This window comes from Lactuca sativa, chromosome 6, assembly GCF_002870075.4.
Source record: "Lactuca sativa cultivar Salinas chromosome 6, Lsat_Salinas_v11, whole genome shotgun sequence".
NCBI classification, from domain to species: Eukaryota; Viridiplantae; Streptophyta; class Magnoliopsida; order Asterales; family Asteraceae; genus Lactuca; species Lactuca sativa.
The window spans coordinates 39,166,386-39,177,980 of NC_056628.2; the positions used below are offsets into that span (position 1 = coordinate 39,166,386).

General features: G+C 36.6%; 1 protein-coding gene and 1 non-coding gene across 2 annotated transcripts; one reads left to right on the plus strand and one right to left on the minus strand.

Annotated features, from left to right (window-relative positions):
- Nucleotides 1-8,245: 8,245 nt before the first annotated feature.
- Nucleotides 8,246-8,318, minus strand: TRNAR-UCU (transfer RNA arginine (anticodon UCU)). The gene has a single exon. It is a non-coding gene; the product is annotated as a tRNA-Arg (tRNA).
- A 247-nt stretch (nucleotides 8,319-8,565) lies between these two features.
- Nucleotides 8,566-10,988, plus strand: LOC111894112 (uncharacterized). The gene is made up of 7 exons (XM_023890187.3): nucleotides 8,566-9,540; nucleotides 9,623-9,770; nucleotides 9,854-9,907; nucleotides 9,994-10,085; nucleotides 10,162-10,397; nucleotides 10,482-10,646; nucleotides 10,738-10,988. The coding sequence occupies exons 1-7, from the start codon at nucleotides 8,774-8,776 to the stop codon at nucleotides 10,833-10,835; spliced, it is 1,560 nt and encodes a 519-aa protein (XP_023745955.1). The 5' UTR covers nucleotides 8,566-8,773; the 3' UTR covers nucleotides 10,836-10,988.
- Nucleotides 10,989-11,595: the final 607 nt, after the last annotated feature.

An 11,595-nucleotide genomic window follows, 5' to 3' on the forward strand; every position in this document is an offset into this window, starting at 1 on the left:
GAGTCTGCTTGCCTGGGAGAAACCCTAAATCCCCGGGTTGCTCACTATTTAATCCACCTTATAGCCCCCAATCTCGCCTCCTTCACCCTCAGAAAGCTGTGAGAAAACCCTAATCCATCCTTGAGTGATCTAAGTGTTCTTGTGTTAAATTTTGAAGGCTTGAAGAAGGAGAAGAAGAAAGGATCAAGGAGAAGAGGTGTAGAGCAAAGATCCAAGGGCAAATCAGAGTTCTTTGAGGTATTCTTCGGATTCCCTCCTGTTTTATGCTTTTAACCTCCATTAGAACTCTTCTAGATCTAGTTTGATGCTTCTCTCAAGCCTTATGATTGTATGGATGCCCTATTATGTTGAGATATCCTTAGATCTGTTCATTTAGGAGTTGTAGAGCCCAGATCTATTGCCTTTTTGAAGTTATCTTGCATGAAAACCCTAGATATAGCCTTTATTATGCTTTTTGAGCCATTTTAGCTTCATGGATGCATATGGGCACGTAAAGATAGAATCTTTACGTGTTAATCGAGTTAAGGGAGTCCAGATCTATTAGTTTTATACACTGGATTCAAGCAGAATCGAGTTTTGAGTTGCTACATGCAAGCGACTCGGCGAGTTGAGTCGCGAGTCCCCGTTTTTCCCCTTTTGAGTGATGACGAGTGGAAGCCTGTGAGTAGTAGAGTGGATTCAGTGAGTCGGAGAGTAGACTCAGTAATGGAGGGACTCGGCGAGTTGTTCATACAACTCGGCGAGTCCAAGGCAATCTTCTTAAGCTCAAGAACAACTCGTCGAGTTGTTCATATGACTCGGAGAGTCGGATGAAGATTGTCTAAGTTCTTGGATAGAGAGAGTACTCGTCGAGTCGATGCCATACTCGACGAGTAGCCACGAGTGGGGTTGTGAAATGAGATTAGAGACTCGGCGAGCTGGTGGCCCAACTCGGCGAGTCAGGTCAACTGTGGGTTGACTTTGACCGGGAGAGTTGACTTTGACCAAGGGTAAAAGAGTCATTTTACCCCAGTGCAGTGTTTAGTATTTGATTGAGTGTGTTTATGGCCTTGTAGCCGGGGAGATACCGGAGCAGCAGCAGTTAGCTTCCAGAGCCATTCACACAGCAGCCAGTTCACGAGGTGAGTTTCCTTCCAGTAGTAACGGGTCTAAGGCCACAATGTCGGCCCGTTTAGCTAGCAGTCAGCTTCGGACCTCGATCCGATGTAGTAGTTAGTATGCTTGATGCCTTCGTGGTTCAGACAGGATATGTGTATGCCAGTTGATATGTTTATGCTATGATCAGTCAGCTTCGGACTTCGGCCCGATGTAGGGGACAGAGGTCTAGTCAGCTTCGGACTCCGGTCCGATGTAGGGGACGTAGGTCCCAGTCAGCTTCGGACTTCGGTCCGATGTCTCAGTCAGCTTCGGACTTCGGTCCGATGTCCTAGTCAGCTTCGGACTCGGTTCGATGTAGGGGACGAAGATCCCAGTCAGCTTCGGACTTCGGTCCGATGTTCCAGTCAGCTTCAGACTTCAGTCCGATGTAGGGGGCAAGGCCCCGGTTAGCCGGACTTCGGTCCAATGCAGTGGGCAAGGCCCAGTAAGTGCTTTATATGTTTGTGTGGTATCTGGTAGTTTGGGGGAGCTCACTAAGCTTCGTGCTTACAGTTTCAGTTTTGGTTTTAGGTACTTCCGCAAGCAGAGGGAAGGGCTCGGGATGATGGCATCGCACACACCACAGCCACAGTTTTTATCCTGGGAGTTGATCAGTTATCTTATATATGTTTTGATACAGTCATGACACCGTTTTCTCATTTGTATTTTAGTATGGTTTTGAGATTTGCAACGCATGGTTTTATTATGATATACTCCGTTTTATGATTATGGTTATATTAAAAATGAAATTTTCGGGCCGTATTTTTGGGTCGTTTCAATAAGTGTCATAAGGTTTCTCTCCTTCATGAAAATGAAGGTGAGGAAACGCTTTCACTAAGAGAGATTTTAAGAAGATAGCGATTATGTAAATTGCATTCTCAAATTTAATTATGATTATGGCATCCCTCTTCATAGTTCGAATTGTGAGATTTGACAATTAGTCTAAACATTTGGGACTTAGTAAAATAAGTTATGAATTAGTTTAGACATACATGTGAGCTGTCTAAGGAAAGGTGTGTGATTTTGAGAAGCTTAGATAAAGGCTTATCGAAGCATTAGGTATTAGAAATATGAACTTAAGGAATTCAATAAGCATTGTTTTCTAGAAGTTCAAGTGTTTTCTGAATACATGTCAAAGCTAGTGGGAGCATAAGTGTTATGCTTGTATAGAAATAATCATTGTGTTAGTGGGAGCATGATTATTATTTCAAGTATTGCAAGTTAACAATATTAATTATAGAAAACAAAGATTAACTTTGCAAAGTTGTAGGGGTTGAAAAGTTGTTTTTCTATAATCAAGGGAGAGAATATTATACTTCGATTCAAAATCTAAAAGCTTAGATCAAGAAATGTTAATAAAATTTAGTCAAGGATACATAGCACGTTCTCAAAATTCGATTATGATTACGACATCCCTCTTCATAGTTTGAATTGTGAGAACATGGCTAACAAAATATTATGGCAAAAGACTGATAAAGTATCATGTCTTTATATGAGACATTATGCATCGTGTCCAATACGCTTCGGGTATAGGATCGATTGCATATGCTGTAATATTTGACCATTCTAAAATTTTCCAAATGCCTAGGGCATTAAGAGGGAAAAAGAACTAGAATCGGTTTTGACTAAAATAATTAAACAACTATCAAAGGACGATCTGAGGTTCGCTGAGGATTTGTCGCTTGTAAGTAGTTGGAAGTATAGTATTGGATGGACTATATTGACATTATTATGAATAGATAAGATTCTAATAAGAATGAGTTGTCATATGGAAAATATGGAAATGTTTCCATTAATGGGAGTTGGATATTAAGAAATATGTCTAGGTTAGAAACTTTTATGCGAGAAGGATGTTCAAAGGAATGTACTTTGAATGTGAGACTTCACGTCCATGAAATTGTCTTGTAACAATTGCCGATAGAATACCTTGTAATTTCATTAGCCGGGTCTTGGTGACTTTTGTGCTATGACATTACGAAAGAATCATTGCATAAAATGTTAGAATCTGACATATTCTAAAAGTGGCAAGAATTTGGTTTTCTTATTCTAATAATAAGGATTAGGGATTGTGAAATGAGTTTCGTTGGAAAAGTTTTCAATTGATCTATTTCACAAAGTATGGACCATAGGAAACCAAAGTGTGCATTCTTGGAGCATGGGACAATTGTGGTTATAATTCGAGTAATTAGTTGATTTTCTGAAACAGTAAGCAATGAATAATGAGTAATCAATATGGTGTTTAAATAAAAGTGTTTTTATTTACGCTCAAAAGTTTTGGGGCCATATAGGATTAATATTATTATTGCTTTTCACTTTGCATGTTTTGACTTCCAGAATAACTAGGTTATTCAAACATCCACAGTCGCTCATACATTGGGAGTAAGTATGAAGCAAGACTGTCATGAGTCCGTCTGTAGATTGTCTAAAGTTTTTAGACATAGCAAAAGTTTGTTGCAGAGTTCATGAGTGCTTTAATAAGATTAGAGTATTGGATTAAACCCACGCTCACTTGAATCACTTCATGGATTTTATCACGAGTGATTGTGAGACGATAATATCTTATATTCTTAAAACAAAGAGATATGAGTTACAGTTTGCAAATTGGTTGCACATTGATAGTACGTAAACGCACCAGTAACTTGGTGTTATAAAATGTATTGTTGTGTGTGATTTGATGAGTAAATAGAGCAAGCATATGAGTCGATGTTTATCCTTTCCTTTTACCTAAAGTTGGATAAAAGCGATATATGTGGGCCCCTCGATGATTTAGTGATGACACCATAAAGTGCTTGGCCAAGCCGGGACTGATTTGATTTGTTCAATTAGTCAGTCGTCATAAATCGGAAATCGGGAAACAGAACATAGATAGAGAGAATGATTAAGATCCATGTCTTATGTCTATACGATATCTAGAATGGAAGAATATATGATCCCTTATCTAAGGACACGTCACTGACTAGGTCAGAGTTCGACAACGGCTTTTGGTAGCTAAAATTTGCTTGTCAAATTTTGAAGTTATACTTGCAATTATAATTATTAGACTTATCCAAGTGGGAGACTGTTGGATTAGGTGTCTAAGCCCATAACTATAATTGTTATGTACTTGAATTGATAGTAGTAATGTCCTTTTGGGTTGCCTTCAAACCTGGCAATTGAATAGGATAATTGTTAGAGAGAGAAGAATGATCTATTAACTTATTGCTTGGTTAATAAATTAATAATCAAGATAAATGATTTATTAATGTATTATGGATATAATATATTAATTAGAAATCATATTGTTTAATTAATATTTAATCAGAAATTAATTTGGAATTAATTTTGGGATTAAAGGAATTAATTGAAACTACAGGGACTAAAGGTGACAATGTTCAAAAGTTGTGCATTGAGCATTCTAGAACCTCCCTTAGAGGTGGGGAACGAAAGCTAGAGTGTCCTAGGGTTTCCTTGGGCTCTAAGGGTGCCTTGGAAGCCTTAGGGAGGAAGTTAAGGGATTAGGGTTATCTAAGATACACCTGCCTTATCCTAAACCTTCCTTATCACTTATATAAACCCCTAAAGGGTTGGATTTCGTGGATGGCACTCCAAGAAAGGCTAAGGGCCGAAATTCTACTCTACTTCCCTCTCTCCATAGTAATCCTTGGTTGCTAGGCTTGTTTGTGAGCCATTAGAGGCGCGACACTTGTGGCGCTTGCTACCAAAGCTCAAGATCTTCAAGGATTTGATTGTTATTACAATATAACAATCAAGGTATGTATCCTAACCCTAATTATATGTTAATTTCGAAAATTACATATGTCTCCTAGGGTTTCTAGTTTTTGTGTTCAATGCTTGTATGTCTAATAGTGAAAACATAGATCCTCAAATCTAGGGTTGCATGCACACATAGAATTGTTTGTATAAAACCCATCAGATGTGACAAGAAATATCCTCTTAAGCTTTTAATTTGAGTGAAATAGGTTATGAGTTATACAAAAACCAAGTCAAATGAGTTTCACTCTTTAAATACTTGTGACACGTAAATGGGTGCAACGCATTCTTGAATTTCCAAGATGTCTAAACCGATCTCTCCCCCAAATGCCTAGATGACATCGACACTTGAGCAAGCAAATGGTGTTCAAGCAATGCTTGAATTTCCCAATGGAAAGATCCTTGGTAAACATATTTGCTCCGTTATCCTTTGTATGAATCTCTTGATTGAAATCGTCATCTATTAAAATATAGTGATGCAACCAAGTCCTAAATAGATAGGATTAATGATGGGTGTAGAGAGAGATTGGAGTCTTCTTGTTTGAGTTGGATGTTCAAAGACCTATTGATCGCTAAGAATATACTAGACTCAACTGTAATTTGGGGAAGTCCTGGGATTACACTTCGACACCTAAGTTAGGGATGTGTACTCAAGAGTGTATAAGAGCGATATTGAGAGTTGGGAGTGAATTATTACTTGTTGATACCTTATATGGCTTAGGTATTTATAATGTTTGTGAGGAGATATTGTTGGTGATTTTAGTGTTATCAACGTATTTTGGTGTAATTATTATTAATAATGAGATATGTCGAGCTCCATTTACCAACCGAGTTTAAAGGTGCGGGGTGCACACTCGATGTGATAAATATGAACTCGGGAATACAGGGGTCCGGGGCAGCACCCCTGGGTTTAGGGTTCCAATACCCTTGGTGGGGTTTAGGGGCAGCGTCCCTATTGGGGTGTAAGGGGTAGAGCCCCTGGCGATGGTTCCGCAGACCGGTCAGCGAGCGGGGTTCCAAGGGGTAACACCCCAGGCGGGCTCGGGGGTAGCGCCTCGAAACCTAAACGAATTTTGTATCAAGTGAGACTCCACTCATGCATTTTCTCACCAAAACCCCACTGATGACATCATGATGATGTAGGTATCGGTTGTGTCTAGTAACTACCATGTTTTGGCGCAATTTTTGGTTTAACCGATTTTAACCACTTTTCCCTCTAGTATAAGAACTTTTCTCTGGTTCTAGAAAAAGGGTTGAACATTCATATACTCGAAATTAGGGGTGAGCAAAAACCGCACCGCAACTAAAATTAGCCGCAAAAACCGCAACCGCAATAAAAACCGATGGTGATATTTTCTGTTTTTCAAAAACCGCAAATTTGTGGTGCGGTGTGGTTATTAGTTTTCAAAAACCACAAAAAATACCGCACCGTACCGCATATATTATATACAATTTTTTAAATTAATTATTAATATATTAAATATTAAAAATAAGACAAGTTTCATAAATGAAAGATAAATAAAATACTAGAAGACAAAAATGTTGGTTTTTTGTTATGTTTAACTTTGAAAATTGATGAAATTAGCCAATTTTAAATTTTTTATTGTTAATTACTATTGATTTGATGTTTTTAAGATATTAATTGTTTGTGATTTAAGTTAATTGTCTTATACCTTATGGTTTATTTATTTATTATTATTACAAGTAATATGTACGAACTCTTAAAACCATTTAAACTCTAAACTGTGGTTAAAAATCACACAAAATAATTGCACTAAATCCATATGGTTAATAACCGCAACACAGAAAAAACAAAACCGCACCACAAAAATAACCGTCTAACCGCACCGTAAAAATAACCGCACCAAGCGGTTTTGAAAATGGATTAACCGCATTTACGGTTTGTGGTGAGGTTTTGGCTAATAACCGCACCGCGGTTACCCCTACTCGAAATTATATCAGAACTTCTCTATGTCTCAAGAACACATCAAGCAAGGTATTTTGTGTTTTCAATCTGAATTAGGCCTGTAATTCAGATTGGTTTATTCTTGGATTATCCAATTCTGAATTCATATATCCCAGACAAAATGGACAAATTACAGATTTCAGAAAATGTTTGATAAACACGATCCTTGAATTTATCCAAGTTTGTATTTGTTGTTATTTTGTTCCCTTTATTTTATGGCAAATAGCTTCTTATGGATTTGTACATAGTAATGTCCATTTTCTATAATGTTTGTGTAAATTGTGGGAGGACCACGATCTGGTGGTAGAGTTGTGGTCGCCAAATATATGATGATATATTTCGGTGCTTTCTATATGTGTTTTTTGAAAACTAATCCAATTGACAACTCAATATCTTGTTGCTTTTGTTGTTGGAATGGATCTATTGATCATAATGGTGCTTAGTTGTTGGTATTATGTTTTAATTCCAATTCTTCATGTTTGGTGTTTTGTTTCTTCGTATAACTCACTGGTACTTCTCGCCCATTATCCGGTAACTGTTATCTTAATAGAACTATATTTGTTGTTGACAAAAAGTAATCAAGCGATTTTGATTCAATTATATTAATGGTCGTCTGACTTTGTCATGGGTCATGGCAATTGTTGTTGAAAAAAGAGTTTGTTTGGTTAAGTTGTTTGTGACAATTTGATACATTAAATCTATGACATACTTGTCTTTAAAGGGATATTCATAAAATTGATAGCGATATAGAGAAATGACTCAACTTTTGAGCATTTAGAAAATGACCACCATTTACGAAAGTGATTATTTTAGATTTTTTTTTTTTTCTCATTCGCAAAAGCAATATCTATCATCATTTTCGAAAAATAGTCATCTCATTGATTTTTTCAACAAAAGTCACATCTAAATTGTTAGCGTTTGTAAATGATTCGGTTTTCCGCTTACAATTGTTTTTTAACACCTCTCTTGTTGTTGAGTTTTCATTAATACCTCGATTACCTACATCTATAAAAGCTCCCACTACTCTCCTCCCCTTCGGTGTTCATTATCTCCATTTTCCTCGTATTCATTCGATTCCACACTTATAGTTGCCATATGTTTTAGGTATTAATCGATAGTGTTTGATCTAATTAAGGATGTTGTCGAAGCAATACTAACTTTTTAAAATTCAAATAAACTGGTCTTTATATTTTTTTTAGATTTATTGTCCACGTAACAAGTAACATACTATCATGGTCTTGGCAAGAATTTCTTTCGGAAAAAAGAAATGATGAAATGAGATAAAGATGAGGTCGATAAACAAGGAAAACTATGATGAGAGAGAGAGAGAGAGAGAGAGAGAGAGAGATTGCCGACAAAAAGGATGAAGCCAAAACTATTTTTTAAAAAGCTCACGCCCAGTGGGACTCGAACCCACAATCGCCTGATTAGAAGTCAGACGCCTTATCCATTAGGCCATGGGCGCTTTTGTTTTCTACTTCAAATAATAATTATAAATTGTATAAGTCCACATTATTGTTCTTACCTACAAATTTAGCCTCTAACACCTTATTCTAACCTTTTATTTATTTTTATTTTTTTTTATATATATATTTTTTAATACGTACAAAACTCTCAGTTATAAAAGAGCTAATTACAAAACTACTTCTCAAATGTACTAATGTAATTATCATCCAAAACCTTTGACTACCCACCAAACAAATATATAGAAAGAATGAATTTAAAATTTTATTTCACACACACATGAATTCTTTTTCTTTGTAAATGAAGCAAATGCATTCAATACTGATGAGTAATTTATTTTATTTTTTTTATTATTATTTTTTTTATCTACAAACTCAATAACAAAATGTTAACGTCGTCTATAACGCTGTTCCGACTTTCACTGCCGATTCTAACCCTAACCCTAACGTTCTTTCGATGGCGTCGTGTGACGACGAATTCGTACTTATCGGTGACGACAGCACCACCAACAGCCACCAAACAAACCAGCGTTTCCACCACCACCTCTCGACCACCGCGCATTTATTAGCTTCCAAGGCTCCTCCGTTTAACGCACTACCACCTCCAGGGGCAACACATGATGGTGTTCTACAAGCCAGTGGCGAGGGTTACAGTGATCACGCGTTCGGTTCACAACCTATGGTGGTGGTTACCTACGAAAATGAATCCGATCCAAACAGATCTGGGATTAGCGCTGCAAGAAACGAAAAACGTAGCGACTGCGAAGATCTCAGCGACGGAGGAACACCGTATAGTTATAATAAGAAATCGAAGGTTGCCGGTTCTTCTTCAGGAAACGGCGGAGAGTATAGAAAGGATAGAGAGGAGTGGAGTGACACTGCAATCGCGTTCCTCTTAGATGCTTATCTGGAGAAGTTTATGCAATTGAACCGTGGAAATTTGAGAGTCCGGGATTGGGAAGAGGTAGCTGCGGTCGTGAGCGAGAGGTGCGAGAATCAATCGAAGAGCGTAGAACAGTGCAAGAACAAAGTAGATAATTTGAAAAAGAGGTATAAGCTGGAGAGACACCGAGTTATGAACAACAATGGCGGAAACACCACAAGCCACTGGCCTTGGTATCAGAAAATGGAACAGATTGTTGGAAATTCATTACCCTTGAAGCCTGCATTGGATGAAGACAAGTCTGTAGGAGGAATCAATAGCTCAGCTAGACAATCCAAGAGGTATATACACTATACACCTTTCTCATTGCAGCTAACAGTTTGCAATTTTAGAGGAAAACATCAAAATTTTCTGTTTCCACAGATATACAACTGCAACTTCTAGCCCAAATAATCATCAAATCACTAACATGGAGCCAAAATCAGTCACAAATCCAAGATGGCGAAGAGTTGTATTCAAAATCAGTGGCTCTGCTTTCACTGGAACTGATTCTCAAAACATTGATCCAAAGGTAAATTAAAGGAAAAATTCTATCTTTCCATAATATCCAAACTTCAGTGGGGTTTTTCGTTTTTGGTTTCTTGTACTCTATAGGTAGTAATGCTAATTGCTAGAGAAGTATCAATAGCTTGCCATATTGGTATTGAGGTATTCTTCAATTCCAAACAATCTCTCACTCCAATTCAGATTTCCACTTTCTGATCTTACCTTTAACATTGATGCCCTAAATCCAGGTGGCAATAGTTGTTGGTGGACGAAATTTCTTTTGTGGTGACACATGGGTAACATCAAATGGTCTTGATAGAACTACTGCTTATCAAATTGGGTATGTTGCTACTTTCTTCAATCTGTTCTTATTCTACAAGGGTTAATATGGTAATTATCTTTTCATATATGAACAGTATGATGGCAACTGTGATGAACTCGATTCTACTCCAATCAACATTAGAAAAATTAGGCGTTGTGACACGTGTACAATCATCATTTTGTATGCCAGAAGTTTCTGAACCTTACAACAAACAAAGAGCAATTCGACATTTGGAAAAGGGTAGAGTTGTAATTTTCGGTGGGATTGGTGCTGGAACAGGGAATCCACTTTTCTCTACTGACACAGCTGCAGCTCTTCGAGCATCAGAAAGTACTTTGCTTAAAATCGCCTAAAATCCTTCATCCATTTTTTTAAAAAGATTGTTAGTTAATTAATTATTTTATTTTTTTGTAGTTCATGCTGACGTGGTAATTAAAGGTAGTAGCTTACATGGCATTTACGATTGTGCCATTGGTGAGAGTGAGTATGAGCACATTTCTTTTAGGGAGTTTGCTTCTAGAGGTGTGGCTTTAATGGACATGATGGCTGTGACATTTTGTCAAGAGAATGGGATTCCTGGTTGGTTTTTTTTTTTTTTGACTTTTTGACTTTTATGTTTATTAAATATTTATTTATTTATTTTTAATGGGAGTTTTTATTTTTGTGGCAGTTGTGATGTTTAATCTTGATGAGGTTGGAAATATATCAAGAGCGTTATGTGGGGAACATATTGGTATGTTAATTGACTTAAATGGAAGAGTTGGTTAAATATTGGTTTCATTAGAGGTGGTGGTAGTTCTGTAAATTACTTAGATGTAGAGGGGCCTAAAATGGCGTGTTGTTGTAGCATTGTGTCACCATTTTGGGGAATGCAATGAAAGAATAGAATCTAATTTAATGTTGAGATGACAAATTTGCCCACATTTGTGTTTTTTTTTTGTTTAGGTTTAGTGTTTATAATTTGTTTTGATTAGGTTCACATTTGTGAAATTGGATTATCATTCATATTCATCATATAAATGTTCATTACTTATATGAGAATTAGCATTTTGTATAAACAAGAAATCGTTAGATATTATAAATTTACTAGACACATGATCAATATATTCATCTTTCACATGAGAATGAACATAATATTCAACGAGAAATAATTAGATAATGTAAGTTTACTATACATAGTGATCATACACATAAGAACGTAAATATAAAAATTGTAAATATTCATCATTAACATGAGAACTTAATATATGTTATATGAAAATAATACAAAAAATGTGAAAAATGGGAATTGAATAGTGTCCATTAGTTTTTTTTTATGAACGGCCAGCGAGTCGAACTGAGTGTCAAACTGAGTATAAGAGAATATTCGTAATAGGAGACATATACCAAATCGATCAATCAAGACAACCTAACTTGGATCTGTATTTAATCCTATTAAACGTGTTAATGCAAATGGCATCCGCCATAATCATCACATCTTTGAACATTTCGATAAACAATATCATTACGTGCTATCCAAATAACCTAT

Coding starts and splice junctions, on each gene's coding strand:
- LOC111894112 (XM_023890187.3), top strand. CDS start 8,774: ATGGCGTCGTGTGACGACGAATTCGTACTTATCGGTGACGACAGCACC. Junction 10,398..10,481: donor AGCTCTTCGAGCATCAGAAA/GTACTTTGCTTA, acceptor ATTTTTTTGTAG/TTCATGCTGACGTGGTAATT. Junction 10,647..10,737: donor TCAAGAGAATGGGATTCCTG/GTTGGTTTTTTT, acceptor TTTTTGTGGCAG/TTGTGATGTTTAATCTTGAT.